This window comes from Panthera leo, chromosome A1 (assembly GCF_018350215.1).
Source record: "Panthera leo isolate Ple1 chromosome A1, P.leo_Ple1_pat1.1, whole genome shotgun sequence".
In the NCBI taxonomy this organism is placed as follows: domain Eukaryota; kingdom Metazoa; phylum Chordata; class Mammalia; order Carnivora; family Felidae; genus Panthera; species Panthera leo.
Genome location: NC_056679.1, coordinates 156,388,490 through 156,410,538, shown reverse-complemented (window position 1 = coordinate 156,410,538; position 22,049 = coordinate 156,388,490). Strand labels below are relative to the sequence as shown.

Here is a 22,049-nt window from a genome sequence, read left to right as displayed (position 1 = left end):
AGAAAGAACATATCTTTTGCAATACTCCAGGGATCCTTTGCAAAATCGCAAATTTACTTCGAAGTCACAAATGGCTTTAGAATTCGATTTTGAGAAGTTTGTCAGAGTATCAAAAGATTTTAGGGCAGCCTGGGTGACTCCTTTGGTTGGGCATCTGACTTTGGCTTAGGTCACGATCCTGCGGTCTCTGAGTTCAAGCCCTGCATTGGGCCCTGTGCTGACAGCTCAGAGCCTGGAGCCTGCTTCGGATTCTGTGTCTCCCTCTTTCTCTGCCCCTCCCCTGTTTGTGCTCTGTCTCTCTTTGTCTCTCAAAAATAAACATTAAAAAAAAAAAAGATTTTAGAATGCTTGGTCAAACAGTATCATAAGCCACTGTGAGATAACTTAACCAAAGTGACAAAGATTTTGCACTCAAATATAGAAATTCAAGTAGCCAGAAAAAAAAAAAAAAAAAACAAAAACACCTTGGCAATAGAGAACACTCTGTTTTCTTAAGTAATCAAAAACTTGTTAAGACAACAGAGGAAATTATTTTGATAATACACAGAATTGTTGTTTCCTAGGCAGATTATTTAAAAGGTGAATAAAAACCTTTCACATTATTGAAAGAAAATCGGATGGTCCAAGAAAACTCTGTCCTTTTAGCAGATGAAAGAATACTTTCAGTTGTACTTAAATGTAAGTACATTGTTGACCTCAAAGGTTATTTTGTAAAACCCTTATAATAAATTCATTTAACTTTAGCCAACTTGACCTTGAAGGTAAAATTTTCTCTCCTTCCCATTCTGAAACAATTAGGAAAAAATTACTTGTTTCTCTCTTACCAAAAACACATCTCCATACCTCATACCTTCTCTTAGTCAGAAACTCGACTTGTTCCTTGCATGCAGTTATCACCCCTATTATTTCCAGTAGTCTTAATTACATATATTAAATAAAATTCTTAACCCTTAGAAATGTTGATTTCTAGTAAAAACTAAGAAGTAGACAATTGTAACATTACCAAGAAATTTTGAACACATTCAATAATTTCTAGAAATATATTGTTCCTCACAGTAAATCTGTCAAAGTGACAAAAGACAAGTTTACTAACACACCAAATATCTTTAGTTCCTCTGTGAATCCAAAAGGGGATAAAACTTTATACGGTAATTAGTGTTGTAGTATTTTATCTTATTTAGAAATGATCTAGTATTTCCATCTTATTTAGAAATGAATTTCTACCGGGGTGTTGGGGTGGCATTCAACTCTTGATTTCGGCTCAGGTCATGATATCCCAGTTTGTGGGTTCGAGGCCCACATCTTCACTGACACTGCGGAGCCTGCTTGAGATTCTCTCTCCCCACCTCTCTCTTGTCCCTACCCTGCCTGCACGCTCTTTCTCAAAATAAATAGACTTTAAAAAATTAAAAAAAAAAAGGGGGCACCTGGGTGGCTCAGTCCGTTGGGCATCCGACTTCGGCTCAGCTCATGATCTCACGGTTTGTGAGTTTGGGGCTGTGAGCTGTCAGGGGCTGTGAGCTGTCATCAGGGGCTGTGAGCTGTCAGCTCTGAGCTGTCCGCACAGAGCCTATAGTCTGCTTCAGATTCTGTGTCTCTGTCTCTGTCTCTGCCTCTCCCCCACTTGTGTTCGGTTTCTCCTTCTCAAAAATAAACATTAAAAAAGACATTTTTTTAAAAGAAATTAATTTTTATAATGTAACTTGACTTTACAAACAAAACTCTAAGGATTTAAGAAGTTACCAAAGAGATTTGGAAAGCTTTTTAAGTACACATACCATAAAACATAATTACTGTGGAAAAAATTCACCTAACAATTCTCATCTCACTTATATCTACCTAAATCACTTGCTCCCAACAATTATGTTCGGATTACCCATGAAAATCTCATGAGATAGACAAAGTCAACCATCCCAACCTATTTTTCTTGCTGACAAATTTTTTAACAGAGATAACATGAACTTATTTCACTAATAAACTCAGGTACAGTAAGTTGTATGTCTGCATTATATTCAGTGTTGATAATTTTAAAGACATGTCTATTGTAACTAAACCAATGAACTTAAACTAGCTTTAATACTAACTGCTTTTCCAAATTATGTGGACCTAAAAGGCATTTGTGTTAGGTCTTATGTATTTCTCAGAATTTTAAGATTACTTAATCCATATAAGCACTTGTTTGTTTTTAAGCCAATTAAGTAGAATTCTTTTAAAAACTGATATTAGCAACACTATCCAGAGGTAGAATAATACATCTACCACACAAAATATAGTTGTTTAAAAATTTTAGCCATGAGATGGGTATGATAATGCAAACCTTACTGGTTTTTAAAAGAGCAGTTGGATCCAAATTTTGTTTTGACAGTTGAAGTAACTTAAATCACCTGCTCAGATGGCTAAAGCTTTTCAATATTTATGGAGATAACACTTAAGATTTTTTATTCGCTTTATTTCCACCAAGCTCCTTTTTCCCTCCTTCTTGATAAAAAACTTTTTCCTGAAGTTTGCATTTCAAAGAATGGTTCTTAGGTCTTATAGGATCTGGGGGTAGAAAATTCACATCACAAAAGCACAAAGTATCCATAGTTTTCTCCAAGATTCTGCTTTTGGGATACATTTGCCTATTATCAGAGATGTGGGGTAATTACTATCTAAATTTTGCCTTCTTTTTAAGTGAGGGACAATTCTATTTTCAATGTCCCAATCTTTTACAGTATCTACACGGATTTATAAGGGAGACTTGAGGGATGGTAATTGTTCCCAGGGCTTCATTTCTGGTTTTGCAAAGATCTGTAAGATAAAGACTTGCATCATGGAAAGGATTTCCGACGAAGATAGAAACCAAAAGATTCCCTTATTTATAACTTCAGGGTTTAGTGCAATATACCTCTGTAAAGTTTCTATTAAGCATTTTAAAACACAAAGGCCTTCTTTCAGACTGTACAATTCAACCTTGGACCAATTCACCTTAGGGGAAAAAGCCTCTACTATTGCTTCTATCAGATCCCAAACACCAGCCTTCAGGCCTTCAGCTGATCATCTGTTGGAGGATCTAAGAGATACTTTGTGGTCACCAGTTTCCTATGGGAGGCAGATTTTTCCTCAGGGAGCCATCTGGCTTGTCAGTTAACTACAGCGACACCATGGGTGGGGAGAACGCTCTTTTGCAGCTAATCAAGGTCTCTGCTAGTAGTGTTGTGAATGGCCATTAATGTTTCTGCTCTCTAAATTTGGTATGTCTTCTGAAAGTGGAGGTAAGAGGGCTTTATAATGTGAAAGATCTGCTCCTGTTCATGGGTCATGAATTCTTTGCAGTGGGGGTTCCAGGATATATCCTCTAGGGACACTGCATAGGAAGGCCCAAAGCTGGCAGGGCCTGATTACAAAGCCCTGGGAAGTAGGAGGAACTGTAGGAAATAGTAAAGTGAGGCCTACTGCCTGTCACAGGTGCTTCTGTTTAAATTTACTTCCCAGCCTTCAGCATTTAAACTAGAAACCTATACACTCGCGTCTGAAGTACAAACTGAAAAGCTCCAGGCAAATCTTTTAGAGAAAGTAAAATTTATACAGGCAGCTGGGTGTATACGGAATTTTCTAGGGAAGGCAGGGGAATTCAGGGAGTTAGGGAATTTGCTGAGGAGATGGGACTGGAATTTAAGACAGAGAATTTACACTGGATGTGTACTATAATTTTTGTTCTAATTTCTGTTATTTAACCTTGTAAAGGAGTCCCTAAGGCTACTGATTATATTCCTTTGGGTCCTTTTTTTTTTAAACTATTTTTTCAGTTTTATTTTATTTGAGAGAGACAGAGGCAGTGAGAGTGGGGGAGGGAGAGGGGCAGAGAGAGAAAGAGGGAGAGAGAGAATCTGAAGCAGGGTCCGCGCTGTCAGCTCAGAGCCTGATGCAGGGCTCGAACTCACGAAACTGTGAGATCGTGACCTGAGCCAAAACCATGAGTCAGATGCTTAACCTTCTGAGCCACCCAGGTGCCCCCTTTAGGTCCTCTTTTTAAATCTGGTCATTCCAAAGGCACCAACTGTTTAAGATGACATCTCTCTAAAATTTTTCCTTTTAAATATAACCAATTATATATTTTTGTGTTATAAAGTATCTACTGTCTGGCCATTGACAAGAACGATTGTGTATTAATCTTAATAGCAACTCAAACTAATAAGCCTTTTTGTGGAAAAACGCGGAAGCAACTTTCTATGCTCTGAATCAATTTTTACCATGGACACAAGAGACATTCCTCAAGTGGGTACAGAAGAGGCAGCCCCTATGATTCAAGAAGTTCACTCAAAGAGTCTACAAAAGTTGTTACAGTAAAAATGGTATAATGATAACAATGTGTCAGGTTTCCAAGGAGAATGTGAGACATCTCCAGTCACACACATGCTAATCTATGACACCAGGCAGGCGCTACTGGAATGGGACTTTTCTAGCACTGACAAAATGACACAGGCTGAGATGGCTAAAACCCCTTATAGACTGAGTGGGACCTCTCATAACAAACTCCCCTCATAGACTGCACACTCAGAGAAAGAGAGTGCTGCTTATGACTTCATGTCTCGGAACTCCAGTCTATTTGAGTGGCCACCAAGATGCATGCTGGTATGTGCACCTTGCACCTGGCAGAGAGGATAGAAAATATTCTCACTGGTCACAAAGCCAAGTTCTCAAGATACAGAACGAGAGAAAAGTAAAACCTCATCCAGTTTTTCTTATATGTACACTAACTGAGCCTCAGGGCTCTCAGAGCCAGAGTAATACTTAATAGGGACATGTTGCTCAGTTGGAAATTTTGAGTTATTTTAAATCAAAGAACCTCACTGCACAGAAATTATCTTGAGGATGATGGGTGACCTAGTGCCAATCTAACCTATTCTAGGACCAACTTATCCTAACATGGGGTCACTGAGTTAGGTAGTGAGCACTCTAATAGCTTTTAAGTGCTTGACCCGTGCCCACCAATCTTGCAGCTTTGGCTTCCAAAAGCCTTCACCTTATGTGCATGTTAACGCACAACAAAGCTTGTCTAAACAAACGCCAATTTGATAAGTCAGACAACCGTGAACTCACTAGTCTGTGAGGTCAGTGGCTCAAATAGCAGGTTTATAGGGCTTGTGTTTGTTACACCCTACAATTTTCCTCCTTATGACAACACAACAGAGAGACAAAGAAAAACAGTGACCATCTTTGAGAGGAAAATGGCCAATAAAAACCAAGAGAACTTGGGGTGCCTGGCTGGTCAACTGGAAGAGCATTCAACTCTTGATCTTGAGATCATGAGTTTAAGACCCATGTTGGATGCAGAGATTACTTAATTAAAAAAAAAATTAAACAAAACCAAGAGTACTAATTACACACCTTTTCCAGAGTCCCTATATGCAAGGAACTAGTTTCACAAATATTTCCTCCTGCTAATCTAAATTTATAAAAGGAAAAAGAGGACTCTCACTATTCTTGCTTCCACTGGACGCTGCAGGCAGAGATCTGGGAAACTGACATGATAAGAATTCTTACCTTCTGTGGCTTTCTGAAAATGGTCCCAGGATCTCTCAGCTGCAGCAGCCACAGAATGTCTACCATCCAGACACTAAAACTACTCTCTCTCTCTGTGGCCACTTGTAGGGGAGGAAAATTTTTTCCTCCACCCTTCTAGGTTCTTTTGGCTGGTGTCTTAATTAAATTGACATAAGACTAACAGAAGAGAAACAAATTTAATTCCTTTCATGCAGGAGCCACACACAGACAGGAGAGGTTCAAAGACACTTGGCAAGTGAGGCAATTGGGAAAAGCAAATGTTTGGTAACAAAATGTCTGTCACACTATGCAGAGACAATGGGACACATACAGGAATCAGAACAAACAGACCCTGCCAAGTTAGCCCCAGCTTACCACATCTAGCCCATACTCTTTGTATAGAAGGCCTAGTCTGGAAAGAAAGTTACTTAAATTATTTTAGGCAGTTAAGGGGGAGATAAAACTCTTCCTAAAGTCTGTTGGTCCTCAACTGTCTTTAGCTCAAAATAACCCACATGCCAAGGTGGCACATTTTGGGGTGGCATATTCTGTTCTCGTTTACTACAAACTCTGGAAAAAGTCAAAATCAGCAAAATAAACATAACAGGTTAAAATGCATTTTAAAAATTGAACAGAATGACAAACTAAATATCAATATGAAGTATAAAACTTGACCTCTGTACACAGGGGCTGAGTTCCTTTGGGCTGAAAAGACTCCAGACACCCAACAAGAGTCCTATCCTGCTCAAATGCCTTAACAAAAGGCTCAGGGCTGGTATTCCTGCAGTTCTTGATTGTCTGAATTTTGACTGCAGGAGGGGAGCATAGCAGGGTGAAGAGGGAGAAAGAATGAACTAAGTGGGTGGGGAATTTCTCCAGGGAACATTTGGCAATGCTTGGTTGTCATAACTAGTGTGGGAAGTGCTACTGGCATTCAGTGGCCAAAGGACACAGCTACTACTGAAAGCCCTACAATTCACAGTTCATAGGACAGTCTCCAACAACAAAGAATGATCCAGCCCCAAATATAAACAGTGTCCAGGCTAACCTAGAAATTCTGCCTTGCCTAAAGACCTAAACTTGCCTTGAGGCACACACTGCCATATAGGCAAAGGGCTCCAGTCAGATGTTAAGTAGATCCACCTAACCCCACACATACAGGAGACTGCTCAATTCAAATAAACCTTTCCAAAATAGCTTCCACTGAGATACAATTATAAGAACTGGAAATGAGAAAGGAGTTATTTACAACCTTTTGTTACAACTGACTACTTACAACCTACTGCACTGCAAATACTGAAACTGTGCAAGCAGTAAGAATGATCATCAAAAGATTTTAATCAACTTGCCATATGACATTTTATAAATTTAAGGTGTACAGCCTGTCACTTTGAAACTTTTATATACTGTAACGTGATTGCCACTGAGGTAGCATTTATTATATAACATCATTATACTACAATATTATTATCTGTGTTCATCATATTGTATATTAGATAGATTTCTATGGCTTATTTACTACTCACTTCAAGTCTGGAGCCTTAAACACAATCAACTTTATCCCCTCACTCCCCATCCTATAGTAACCACCACTGTGATATGGAAAACAAAGGCAAAAGAAGCGTAGAAGAAGAAAATATTAAATTTCCTTTGCAGCCCACCGACAAGTACTTAAGACAGGCAGAGGGACCTTCCTACATGAACTCAAATGCCTCAATGTTAGTACTTTGCTAGATGCAAAAGGCAACCTTAGCCTGACATTATGATGTTAGCCCAACCTCCAGGATCCTGTAAGTTTTCTTTAACATACGAAAATCCCTTTGAAAACTTCCTTTATCTCTATTCCCTGCCAACCCCCCTGCCCCCCATCCCAAGATATAGGTTAGCAATTATCCTCCAAACATATGGCCCCCTGATACACATCTGAAGAGTCTCATGACTAAGGTTTTACTAGAGATTAGTAAATGACCTTATTCTTAAACAGCAGCTAGCCCCTCAAGGTCCCCAAAACCTTGCTTCCAAATTCCTTAGAGACTTACACTATCCCTAAGCCCCTCCCAACTTAATAGTGTATCATCAGTCACTCCTCACAATCCCAGTGTAGCTTTTTCTGCCCATGATTCCTGTTGCTGTGCTTTTGCACCAAAGACATCCCAAGAACTCTTTCTTGACCGTTTGATTCCAGAACCCAATGTATGTCACATCAATTTTACTGGGTTTGCTTTTTGTTTTTTGCAGGTTTGACTTTTTAAGATTCCACATGTAAGTGACTTCATACAGTACTTGTCTCTCTCATTTAGTGTAACGTGCTCAAGGTCCATCCATGTTGTTGTGAATAGAAGAATATCCTCCCTTCTCATGGCTGAATAAGAGTCCATGGTATATGTATACCACATCTTTTGTATCCATTCATCCAACGATGGGCATTTGGGTTTTTCCATATCTTGGCTATTGTGAATAATGCTGTGACAAACATGGGTGTGCATAAACCTCATCAAAATCCTGTTTTAATTTCCTCTGGGTATGTACCCAGAAGTGGTACTGCTGAATTGCACGGTAGATCAATTTTTAATTTGTTGAGGAACTTCCATGTTATTTTCCATGGTATTCGGACTACTTTACATTCCCATTAATAGTGTATACAGGCTCCCTTTTTAACACATCCATGTGAACCACTGTCTTGTCTTCTTGATGATAGCCATTCCAACTGGTGTGAGGTGGTATCTCACTGTCATTTTGATTTGTACCTCCTTGATGATTAGTGCTACTGAGCATCTTTTCATGTGCCTGTTAGGCATTTTGATTCCTCTTTGGACAAATTTAGTTCTTCTGCCCAATTTTTAACAGACTGTCTGCTCTCAAGTTTTGTTAGCTCTTTATATACTTTGAATATTAACCCCTTATCTGATATATGATTTGCAAAAATTTTCTATTCTGAAAGAATTCTTTTGAATATTAAATCTCTAGTTATACATTTAAAAAAAGCCTATCATCACAGTGTTTATTACAACCAACTGATCTCTTAACATATCACCTCTAAGCAGAGGCAAAAACAAAGTAGAAATAACTTGCACTGTATTGTGCAAAGGAGATGATCCAATTGAAGTTATTCACCCAGAAAGAGCATTTGATAGGCTTTTTTAAAAAGTCATGCCACTCCCTTGTTAAAAAAAACTTTTTTTTTTAAACGTTTGTTTATTTTTCAGAGAGAGAGAGAGACAGAGTGCAAGCAGGGGAGGGGCAGAGAGAGAGAGGCGGACACAGAATCTGAGGTAGGCTCCAGGCTCTGAGCTGTCAGCATAGAGCCCAACTGGGGGCTCCAACCCACAAAACACGAGATCATGACCTGAGCCAAAGTCAGATGCTTAACTGACTGAGCGACTCAGGCACCCCTAAAAGAGCTTCTAACTCATCAACATGGCTTAGGAGTTCCTCTGCAAACTCTCTTACAATTTCTTTGCCTTTATTCTGGCTACTCTTCTTGCATCTTGCCATCAGCTAGCTACCATAAGATTTCAAACAGGCCCTGCTTCTTCCTATCTCAGTTTTGGTAAATGTTGTGTCTTCTAATGGAAACATGTTTCCCTGTCTCTGCCCAACTCCTACTTTTCCTTCAGGTTCTGTTTTACACGATTACGTGATATGAAGTATAAGTTCACCCATCTCAACACCTAGTTTTTCTTGTTTGAAGCACTCAGCATTTTTAAACGATATATTTACATTAATCTAATTATAGTCTGTTTCTCTCACCAAAAACTCCAAAAAATCAAGGGCCACCACGTTTTGTCACCCACCCCTTCACTAGACACAGTATTTATTTTGGTGCTTAGTAGAGTAGCAATAAAAATATGTTGAATAAATAAAGTGAATAGAAACATTCCGATGAGATAATTAGTAAAATTATGAAAACATATTTATGAAAGAGGTCTGAAAAATGGAGAGGAATTAAAAACTAAAAGAGTTTGGAAACATTATTTATCAGGAAAAAATAATGAAGTAGTCTGCGAAGGGTAAAGGGAGTTTTACTAAATTTCTCTAAAGATGTAAAAAATATTATAGTACATTTTGATGACATGTTTTCTTCCCACTAAAAGCAGGAGAAAAAATAAGTTTAAGTTAGAAGTTAAGAAACAATATCTTGCTATTTTTATAAATAAAGTTTTATTGAAACATCACCATGTCCATTTATGTTCTGTGTATGGCTGCTCTTCGTACAATTGCAGAGTTGAGGAGCTGGGATAGACTACAAGCCTGTACAGCCAACAATGCTTACTATGTGATATCATACACAAAAAAAGTTTGCCAACCCCTGGTTTAAGCCAATATACTAGAAATTTCAATAAGCATAAAAAAATAATTTCAGATCACCTGATCTTAAAATATAGAAAGGGATATAAGAAAACTCTTTCTGTTCAAAGTGTTTAGAAATAAAAGAGAAGGACATCAATGTGGGTTAACGGACATGAGATCTGAAGGAAAGAAGGATTTTACTTATCTACTGAAATATCTTCTACCCTAATCTTCTACAGAACAAAAACGAACAACGGTTTTACTAAACTGAAATTAATAGATTTGAATCTGAGTAGCATCATAATATGATTTGTATTTGTGCACTAAGAAAAACAAAAATGTACAGATGGCCATGAGAAAGATGGACCATTATCTTCAATTAAATGTTATGTAACAAACTATAACATCGTTACTAGTGACTTAGGAAAAGCAAAAAGCACCTGATGAAAAATGCAAAGAAATTTTAAAAAAGGGAGTATCCAGAGATAAAGAAATCATTCTTCATCAAAATACTGACATACTGACAAAAAGGACATTATTAAAACACCTGGTCCACTTGTAGGGATAAAAGTTATTATGCTATTAAAGTCCATAATAAACACTTTAATTTTGTATACTAACTATAGAAAAGCTACTTACTGTTCTCTTAAACTGTTCACTTGATTTCTGCCTCTTGACAATAGTAAAAAATCAAGTCATACTAACAACAAAAATTTAGGAAGATATTAATTTGAACCATTTTAGAAATGTCTTTTTTAAAACTACCCACCTGTAGCTGAATTAGAAGCCCAAAGGACCAATTATGTGTGTTTTGAGAAGAGTTTAAAAAAAAAAAAGGGTTAAGCCTACTTTTCAAACATGGATATAGTTTAAATCTCAACTAGAGTTTTAAATACTAGTGATCAAACATATCGGGGGAAGCAAAGTAATCGCTCAGTGTGTCGAAAAGATCGTAATGGTAACATTAACATCTAGCTTTAGCTTAAGTCAGTCATAGGCTCAAACTTGTTGGGTTTAAACTTGTCATGCGAAAGGAGGAAATAGCAGTGGATAACAATACCTTGCTTTAAAGTACAGTGCAAATCAGCATATGAGTGAAGAAAGCATCGAACCTGACTTAGAACATATAATGAAACCCTATTAGTACAGGCTCATATTTTCTGCATTTGGCTAAACTATGAGACAAATTGTATTACCTTCAAGGTAACCAACACATACTGGAAACAAGACATTTAACTATACTGATGGCCTCTAAAGCCACTGCAAATCCTGTCCTGGGTCCCTCAACTCAAAGAAGTTTCATTATGGAATACAAGCAGGGGAATCCTTTTAGCTAAATGTTCAGTTCTCATGCTAGCAAATAATGACAGAAATTTGCTATTTCTAAAACAACAAGAACATCAACGACAGCAACAAAAGAACTACCCAGTAGGAATGGAGTGAAATAAATAAGAAAGGATTTTAGAGGAATATTGAATTTGAGCTAAGGAATGTTAAAAAGTCAAACAACAAAGGCTAGCTACTCCCCAAAAGTAACAGTAATCACCCCTCAGCTCAAAGAAAAAGGAAAAGAAGAAGATAAAATGCTTGAGATAAAAATCTTGTAAGTTCAGTAGTATAAAAAAGAGACCTCCGTTTGCAGAGGGCATCATCGAATAAATCCTGAACTCCAGTTTTAGTCCTGGATTCCTATTCTAGAATCTTTCTTCAAAGTATTAAAGTGATATTAAAGCATATTCAAGAACTTTTTCTTTTACATAAAACCTAGATGTACTGAAACACATGTATAACAAAAAAGAATACTTGGCAGTCTAAAATTTTTGCAGTATATAAAAAATTATCTTTTATATTTGAGGGCCACAAAAACTCACTTGTTTTAAAATACATTCATTTTAGGATACAAGTGAGAAAGAAAGAAATGACAAGATTCATAGTTTCCTAACCTGACTTTGAAGTTCAGGAATGGTGCCCTCAGGTCTTTTGGAAGTCTCCCTCACTCTGGAGACCAAGAGTTAGGTAGAACCGTTCATAAAGTGGGTATGTGAAAATGAGTTATTTTAGAGGAAAATTTAAAACTAGAATGGATGATTGGGGGAGGAGAAAGAGTGAGAAAATTATACATATGAATTACTTCTTTTTGCTTCATCCGGGCTCATTTGCTACACCACCAGACTCAATTGAAAAGAAATAGTAGCAGCTTTTTATAATAAGAAAAATTATACAGCAACAGGTACATCGGGGCAAAAGTTTTAAACAGTGATAGTAAGTTAATAAGATAAACAAGTTAATGCAAGTGGTTTTATAAAGTAAGTATTCTGAGTCAGTGAATTTCATTTTACTACTGTTAAGTATTTACATAGGAAGAGACCTGGGAACTGTTCATATGGCACATATAAGATGAAGGATAATGCTTTCTACTCAACCTCAATGATTATAAGTATTAAAAGGACTGAAAATTGTTCTTACCATGTAAGATTCTGAAACGCCATACATAAAAAAGTTAATCCGCTTCTTCAATGAAAAGACAATAAACTGATTTAAATTTGTCTAGTTAATAAAAAAATTTTTTGAAATTAAAAAAAATTTGGTCAAATATTTACTTGCATAGGGTAGTTTACTTATAATTTTTAATTATATGATTAAGGAAAATATTAATAATATTGCATATAAATAAATATTTCCAAGTACTATTTTCTATATTACCATCTAGTATTCCGTTTTTGTGAAGTCATCAAAATAATATTTTGAAAAATAAATAATGTGGTGGGGGTGAAGGCTCATGTAACATTTAGAGGAAAATAAGAGTATAAAATGATATATATGAGTTCAAGAGTATTAAAAAAATACTTAGATATTACTAGAAAGAAATAGATAAAAAAGTTAAATGTTTACCTGCATGGGAACATTCATGATGAATAATTTTTACCTTCTTTATACTGTTTCTATGTTATGCATGCCTGTGTGTAACTATTTTAAGAAAGCTTCATATGAATGTATGTTAAAGATTACAGACTGCCTAAAGGAAAATCACATAATAGGTCTAAGAAAAACAACCCAGAACACTCACCATCACATGAAAGGGAAACATAACTTCCTAAGTCATCAGACATGTGTCGCATCACATTTTTACCCCTCTTCAGACCAAGGAAGATCCAATAATCTATTGCTGCTCCAAGAATTCCTGTGAGTAAGTAGGCTAGTTCATGTTTGAAGACCTAACATTAAGATGGGACAAATATTAGTAATGCATATTAAAATAGATGGTTTTTTTTATTAGTGTTTATTTCAAATACTTGTTGAGGCAAACTTAGCTATTTAAAATTAGAGTATGCTAACACTAAAAGGTGTTCCTAGAACCGCAGCAAGCTAATTCCCTCTCTCCATTTTCTGCCTCTCCTTCCTCCCCCTATCCATATCTAAATCTTTATACCCATATGACAAAACCGCTAATAAAACAAAACCTCCAGTACTTATATACAGACAGCTTAGAATAAACTTTTAAAATATCATTATTCAACAGTGTCAGTGCTTTACTATGGCAGTAATTCCATTAAAATATGCAGGAGATATCTGGCTTCTGTGGATTTCTGTTAACAAGAATACAGAGATATTAAAAAAAAAAAAATAGACTTAGCCATCCCTGTTTATATATAAAATTAAACTTTCCATTTCTCCATATGGCATACTCCAGAAAAAGACTTAAAAAACACAATGAATAAGAACTTTAGCAAACAAGATTGTTGTAAAGAAACAGATTGGCTAAAATTCTAATTATTAAATTGTATCAAGTTACATTACCTAATTTAGAGATGTATAGGGATCAATTCTTAAAGATGAATATTGTTCTATATTATCACTTCTAAACATTAAATTCCTATAAAAAATAAAGCAAGCATACCAAATTTAATTACAGTAAGTATGCTTTACCCTAATGTGGAAAATCTCTAATTCAAAAATATGAAGGCAAAGAGGTATAAAAATATTTTTAAACACTTTTGATTTAAAAATTAACACTTTTCCACAATGACATTAAAACTAGTTGAAATTCCTTTACTTTTGGTATTTGTTCTTTAGGTGGGTTGGATGTGTGAAAAAAAATGCCAAATTAACAGCTGGGTACAAAACATGTGAAAAGATTTTAATAAATAAATGTTATAGTATCCAAATAGATGGTAAGTGCTATGTTCCGCAACTATACTAAACCTAATATGGGGTTAAGGGCAGAGAAATCGCAAACCATCAGAGGCTACTGGATTTCTTTCTCCTGCCTTCAGCAGACAAGGTTCCTACAGTATAAAATATTTCATAAGAGTACCATCATTCCTTATTATAAGAAGCTATTATTAACTTCAAAACTAAAGTTCTAGTTCTGGTTTGTTGTGCAAGCAGGACATACACCAGGCCTGCCAAAACAGTGTTGACTGAGGAAAAGCCCAGAGTCAGGGTGCTAAGGTAGGTGTGCAAGTTCCCTGTGGCTCTATCACACTGTATGGCCGTACTGCATTAAGGCAGGGCTGGACATTAGAATGTGAGAGACAGACTATGAAGAATGGGGCCGAGGAGATTTTAAGCTGCATGATTAGGGAAGCACTACCCTTCCTGTAATATCATCAGGAGCCTCAACACAAAACCTTGACCACAGCTCGATGCTGCCAGGTCAGGATTCATGACTGGGCATCAGCACCACCCTCTCGCCCACCCTGATTAGAGGGCTGTGTTTAAGTCTTGCAGTTACAGCTGTGTGACCCGGGCAGCTAGCAGTAGGACTGGCTGTATCAGCAGGCGGGAAAGTACCAACTCCTCCCCTAGTACCCTGGTAGGGTCCGAGCCATAAGCTGACCACAACTCACTCCCTTAGGCATTGAGTCTTAGCTAGTCTTCAAAGTAGTTTGCAGGAAGCCAACTCTTGACTTTGTAAAGCCAACATGGAGATAATCACTCTGAGCAAGTTTTATTTCTCAGGGTTCAACTTATCAAGAGAACATAAAACAGGACAGTGAGAATCTACATTTGAACTAAAAGTTGATCATATCAAGATCCATGCTGCAGAATGTTCCTTGCAACACAATGTTTATCTGAATGTCAGCAATGACACTACTTAGGAAACCATCAAGAGACTGGCAAATTTTGATTTCGCAAAATATTCTCCATCCCAAGAGTAGAATAAATCAGGATCACTTCAGATCCCTAGTCATAAGGCTCTGAATAGGGAAAAAGGAGGTTAGCCCACAGAGCTAAGTCTCATGTAAAACCACAATCCAGCACTCCATCAATTAAAAAAAGACCCCACAAAATCAACCAGCTGGGACCTTTCTCTTTCCTTACACAAATGTATGTACACATGTACTTGGTACCACAAATTAATTTTGATAGTGCCTATTATCCAATTTACCTTGATACTACTGTTATTAAATAGAGACAGGTAGTACTTGCAAGGAATTACTGTAGCTTCTTTGCCATGGTAAGAAAGATCTTGTTAAAATTATTCTTACCTGTGTGACATTAGCTAAGCATCCATACTACCACATATTCATTATAGTAAATTTTTATACAAAAAGACACTTTCCAATCAGGGTTTTGGACCCTTTCACGTTATATTCTTATCTATGCCACTCACCGTCACCACAGGGCCAAGATATTGCGCTATGGACTGTACTCACTGTGACTTTAACAGTGTATAAATAATGCTACCAATTCTAACAGAGTGAATATATATGATTTAGAAGGAGATTAGTGAGAATATGGCAAATACATCATCAAGGGAGACAAGCTTTCCTGGAATATTGAAATGTTTGCTAAAGCTGAAAGAACAGAAAACCCTGAGAATTAACAGACAAATGAAAGATAGACATGATCTGCACATGACATATATTTATCTTAGAATCCCCTTTCTAATGTGTTAAAGTCTATTATCAGACATTTTGTCAATACAGTTCTCTAGTGTCTCTATTGACTGCCAGTACAAGTAATCTCCATTGAATCAATCAATTTGGTGATCTTCCAAAAACCAACTAGTGTATCATGTAGAACAAACTACAATCTTGGCCTTCCGACTCCCAGGTTAGGGCTTTACATAATATCCCATGGCAATAGAGGACACACGGCTCCTCTAGTACCTCTGTCAGAAAGATGCAAACATAATACACATAATGTGCCTCTTCCTGTTTAAAACACTGGCATCTGAAACAAGAGAAAGTATGTTGCAATGGAGACTTGGCCCCTAGTCAAGACTTTGCCCTAACAAGCTGTGACACCTTGAAGAAGTTCCTTAAACTCTTTAGCCTCAATTTCCCTATCTTTAAATACAAAGTAGCTTCCATTTCTACCTATAATAGTAGGGTTATCATTAAATAGCACTTAAAGACATCACAAAGAAAAGTAGGACTAACCACCAAGCTTAGCAAAATTTATACCTCCCTCCTAACCTTGACACAGCTCACCTCTGCTCTTTGCCAAGGAAAGCCCAAAGCTTTCTCAGATTAATGACAATGAAATTCACTGCCATTGTGTCACTCTGCAACACTTGCTGATTGACATTATGACAAAACAATATTAGCATAAACTGAGGACTTCTGTTTAGCTAATGACTTAAATTGAATGCTTCAACTCAGCAAATCAAGAAACAAATGCTTTATAGTACAGAAAATGATGTCTGTGAACATGCATGGAATTCTTGAAATTGGAAACTGCCAAAAAGATTTAATTAGTTCAAGAATGAATTCTAGCAGATAAGGTAACACATACACACAAAAACCAGTTTATATGAATTTACACAATTCAAATGTTAAATAAAATATTAATCTGTCAAGTTTAAAGTTTAATCTGTCAAGTTCTAATATTATAACCGATGCTACAACTGCAATGCTTCACAAAATGTTTAATTTATTTAAAAATCTGAACAAAAATCTTTAAGTTAAATACGGGTAAATCTGTTATTATTTACATCAGCATTTCCTGAGTAAATTTCTATCTTTGACAGTACTTTTGTAAAACTGAAAATGTCAGTGTTATTATTATTTTCAGTTATAAATGAGTAATTTAATCTATATAATCCAAATGGATAAAAAAGAAATGCTCCATAATAAGAAAATATTTTCTATCCCTAATGATTCTATGATCTAAAAAGTACATAAAAAGACAGACAGTAATTAATAAGAATGTTATCAGTTTTATCTTAGAAGTATTACAGAAGTATTAAACTCAACTGCCGATGAAGTATCATTTTATGTTGACTAACTTATACACATGTATATAACCCTATTTTTTTTTTTTAACCCTATTTTTTTAAATAAGACTACTCACTTGGTTATTGCCACATAATACAACTCCTTGGCCACAGAGACAAGCAATACTCGGAAATAATTCTCCCTTTTTAATGCCGAATTAAAGAAAGTTTGGGGCCTTTAAAAGAATTTTCTTTTTTTAAAACCTCAGGTACCACCTAAACAGAATTCTGAAAGACCAGTAAGGGCTTCCGTTTCTGATAATAGAGGCCTAAATAATTCAAATATATGCTGTTAAAGAAGAAAACTAAAAATGTTGAATAAAATAGGTAAAACATCTTCTGGAAACCTATTAAGAAATTGCTAAGCCAAGATCTGGAGAAGGTAAAAAGCCAAATAAGGCACTCAAAGCTAGCTGACTTTACCCTAAGGACACTTGTTGAATCCAGAGAAAGAGTTGAGATATAAAACTGTGGTTTTTGGAGCCCAGAGGAAAAGGAGTATAAAAGTCATAGCCCAAGGCCTAATATAAACTGTTTGTATTTGTAGCCCTGTACTTCACTTGGGATTACCCAGGAACCCTCAAACCTGGCAACAGAAATTCTCTCCAGAGGAAGATATTCTGTGTCTTTGTCATGTTATTGTTTTTACAAATAATTTTTCAAATGTGATTTATGGCATATAGTAAATGATAACTAGCTCATAAGAGAATATATAAAACACAAGACAAGTTAACAGGAGAAAACAGGTAGACTTACGAAGACTTCAGATATGCAACAGTCAGTCAAAGACTATAAATTTATTACTGCCACGTTGAAAAACGAAAGAAAACCTTGAATATTTTGTAGGCAACCAGAAACCATAAAAACACGTCATAGTAATTAGGAAGTAAAAACGTCTAAAACTGGCAAAAATACAAAACGTAAAAATGCAACAGTCATGTTTAACAACATATTAGACACTACTGAAAAGAGACTAGTGAATTAAAAATTAAATGAAAAGACACTACCCAGAATGCTTCACAATATGAAAGACCTGAAAATCTAGATGACAGGGAAAAAGCACAGAAGATACATGGAGAAAGTATTGGAACTAAAAAAAGTAGAGCAGAAAAAGTCAATCAGAGGAAATATGAGAAGAGAAACTATGTAAGAATTTTCCTGGAGAAAGAATAGACTTATGGCCATTTGACACCAGAATTCTCCACCTAAAACACTATGCATCATCTACACAAACAAATGGTTAACATAAAAAAAAGAAAGAAAGAAAAAAGGAACAAATTTACAAAGTAGATTCAGAAGTATTAATTAAGGCAATTATTAAATTTGACTTAAAAGTGACAGAGAGGAATTTAAAACAATGGAGAAAACATACTGTTTACTCTGATCTTACATGGACTCGAAAAGTTCAGTTAACTTCACATGCCAGAAATAGAGGGCTCATTTTTTTTAACTATAATTTACATTAGAAATTAACAAAAAAGCACAAACAAACATATCCATTAATCATAACAAAAATACATCCATTGAGAAGTTTTAAAGCATATTAAAATGCTTCTTGAATCAAAGAATTCATAACTGACAATAAAAAACATTGGGGAAAAAAAAAACACTAACAGCACACTGAAGTATTAAAACCTGTGAATAAATCTCAATCTATAGTCAAAGGCAATTTATTTTGAGTATATTAGAAATAAGGACTAAAAAGAAAATAGATCCAAATATTCAAGATATAAAAGGAAAGAACTAAAAAAATTATGAACAGCTGAGAAACTCTTAATGACAGAGAACAGAGGGAGGTGGTGGGGCATGTGCTAGTTGGGTGATGGGTATTAAGGAGGGCACTTGTGATGAGCACTGGGTGTTATATGTAAGTGATGAATCACTGAATTCTACTGCTGAAACCAATATTGCACTGTATGTTCACCAACTATAATTTAAATAACAGTTTGAAAAAAAATTATAAGCAGAAATCAATGATATTAACACACAAAAAGCAGACAATTAAGTCCCAAAGGCAGATTATTCTCAAGAGAAGAAAGGTGATAAATGGTTATTATGCATCCAAAACATGGCACAGTATGTTGCAATGCAGTGCATTTAATTTTCCCAACTACCCTTCAGATAGGTAATACACTGAAATCACCGTAAATTTCTAATGACAAGCAAGATCTACTTATGAAGAAATAACGAACAACCACAAAAGTAGTTTTAAAAACAAGTAAAACTTTCTATTTGTACACACAAAAAATTGTATGGACTCAGTTTTTAAAATCATAGGTTCCGTAAGAATTGAAATTGTACAAAAGTAAAAAATCTAGAGTAAGTGAATTCAGATATCTTAGCAGTAATGATCAAAAAACTGTCCCTAGCTACTACACCCAGATGTAAGATGATGAAGAAACCAACTTCTAAGGATCTTTTACAATAAAACCTAAATGAACAGAAAACAATGATACATTTGGAGAGATTTTACTTTTATTCAAACTGTTCAAAGAATAAAGACAAAAGATGTGTAACTCAAAGATGTACTTTTTCATAGGTCATTATTCATTTGTAAATCAATTCTACTTACATCATTAGACTTGCATTTTTCCTTGTGAGAATATATGGTCCACTCCAAAAGCATATTTACTGGTTTGGTCAAAAGCCCAGAGGCCTCATTTCCTGACCAAAAGATTTCAAGAAGAATTGCCTTTCCTGTTATTTTCAGACTCTGAGAATCTGACCAGTCATACAACCTAATGAAAATATGAACCAAAGTATATTTTTATGCCAACCTGATCACTATAGTCATTAGGCATAATATCTTTTGCCATAATACAAAACGATCTAGTGATTTCTAAATATAGAAAGGGTGTAATATATAAAGATTTTAACAAAATTATAATAAAGAGCACAATATAAAAAATGGTCATAATTCAATATAATGACCAAAAAACACAAATAGTAATCGAACTGCATGTCTTAGAACATACACAAAACTTATCGTGGATATTACAGATTCAATGTTAAAAAACCCAGTAGAACTTCCACTTAGGTATTCCATTACTTAAGAATTAAAAAATACATAAACCCTGAAAAATATATGAAATTTTACCTATCCAAATGTCTAAATAAGTGAAAAACAAAAATGTGAACTGAAGCCACATAAAGAACATAAAAAACTTTACTGAAAGACTATGTCTACAACCATGTTTTAAAAACAAATCTACTTTAAACTAGAAAATAAGGTGACTTTTTAGATGTACATAAATTAGAAAAATAATACATAAAACAATATAAATATAGAAAAATTTTTCTTTATGATTAAACTTACTTTTGGCTCAGATGTCGCACTTCACTTTCCACTAAATTAAAGAAAAATTTGAGCAGGGTCAGGTGGAGCACCTTACTGCCAATAATATTTTTCGAAATTTGATGACAAAAACTTTCATTGTAAAGACAAGACCTGAAGAACATGAACCCAATAATTTGTAACATACAAGCAATTTAATGAATATTCTGTGGACAAAGTATTTCTTTGAGAGAATTATTAGAAATCTAATGAAATTTGCTTCAACAAACTATAAAACTAATCAACAATATTTCATTAGTATGTTTTCTTCCTTTAAAAATTAAACCATGTCAAATCTCATGACATTTAATTTTTAGTAATACAGATCTCATTTCTGTTTTTAAATGACTGTAATATTTAATAGCCAAATGGTACTCTATTCTTTATTTCATTGATAAAGACCAAAAAATTATGTATTTCATTAAACACTTTCAATTCAGATGATAAGCTATAGTCTCTTAGAATACTTTCTATAGTCTTCTTCTTACTCAAGATTATTTGTTGTTATTATTTAGTAAAATGAAGGTCATTTAAGGCTATTTTTTAAGAGTTTAAAAAATTTAATATTGGGGCACCTGGGTCGTTCTGTCGGCTAAGCATCTGACTCTAGATTTCGGCTCAGGTCATGATTTGGTTTGTGGGATCGAGCCTCCTGCCTCCTGTTGGGCTCTGTGCTGACAGCACAGAGTCTGTTTGTGATTCTTTCTCTCCCTCTCTCTCTGCCCCTCCCCTGTACTTGGGCGTGAGTGTGTTCTCTCTTAAAATAAATAAATATGCATTTTAAAAAATTTAATATTTTCTTTTCATCTACTATAGCAGTACTATCCAACAGAACTTTCGGTGATGATGGGATATGTCCTGCTGAACACGTGAAATGTGGCTTGTGCAACTGAAGACTTGAATTTTAATCTTAAATTTATTTATTTATTTATTTATTTTAATTTTTTTAACGTTTATTTATTATTGAGAGAGAGAGAGAGAGAGAGAGAGAAAGAGCATGAGCAGGGGAGGGGCAGAGAGAGGGGGAGACACAGAATCCGAAGCAGGCTCCAGGCTCCGAGCTGTCAGCACAGAGCCTGACATGGGGCTCGAACCCACAAACTGCGAGATCATGACCTGAGCCAAAGTCAGTCGTCAGCCAACGGAGCCACCCAGGCGCCCCTAATCTTAAAATTAAATACGGTTACATGTGGCTATTGGCTACTGGGTTGGACAGGAAAGTTGTATAGTTTTTTTTTTAAAGAGGGCATGCAATTACTCAGAAGTCTAGGACTAAGAAATCCTACGTAACAATACTTATAATAATGTTCCAAATTTATTATCAATTATATAAACAATGTACTTGTAATTTTCTACCTCTGTCTCCACCTTTCCCATCTTATTTTTGAATACCACATTGTCAGGTTAGGAGGGTCATGAATGACTGTTAAAGTTTAATTTAACAATACTCAAATCTCTTCTAGAAGATGTTCTATGCCTATATAATTAGTCTATCTGAAAAGTGCCAGAGCTGGACACCATAGTATCTTTCATTTAAAAAAATAAAAATAAAAAAAATAAAAAAAACCCAAAAACATATTTTAGGGAATATTTCAAATATATTTAAAAGTAGACTAATATTATCCAGCTCATCTATATGACTACCACTTCCCTAAACACATTCTTTCTGACTCC

At 35.4% G+C, this 22,049-nt stretch overlaps 1 protein-coding gene across 3 annotated transcripts in view; it reads right to left on the bottom strand.

Annotated features, from left to right (window-relative positions):
• SLF1 (SMC5-SMC6 complex localization factor 1) overlaps positions 1-22,049 on the bottom strand; it is an 82,974-nt gene that overhangs the window by 13,952 nt on the left and 46,973 nt on the right. For all 3 annotated transcript variants that reach the window (XM_042943424.1, XM_042943437.1, XM_042943428.1), the window contains 3 exons: positions 20,358-20,489; positions 19,614-19,779; positions 12,884-13,031 (listed from right to left, as the gene is read on the bottom strand). In XM_042943424.1, coding sequence (XP_042799358.1) covers positions 12,884-13,031; positions 19,614-19,779; positions 20,358-20,489 — 446 coding nt within the window. The remainder of the gene's footprint in view (positions 1-12,883; positions 13,032-19,613; positions 19,780-20,357; positions 20,490-22,049) is intronic.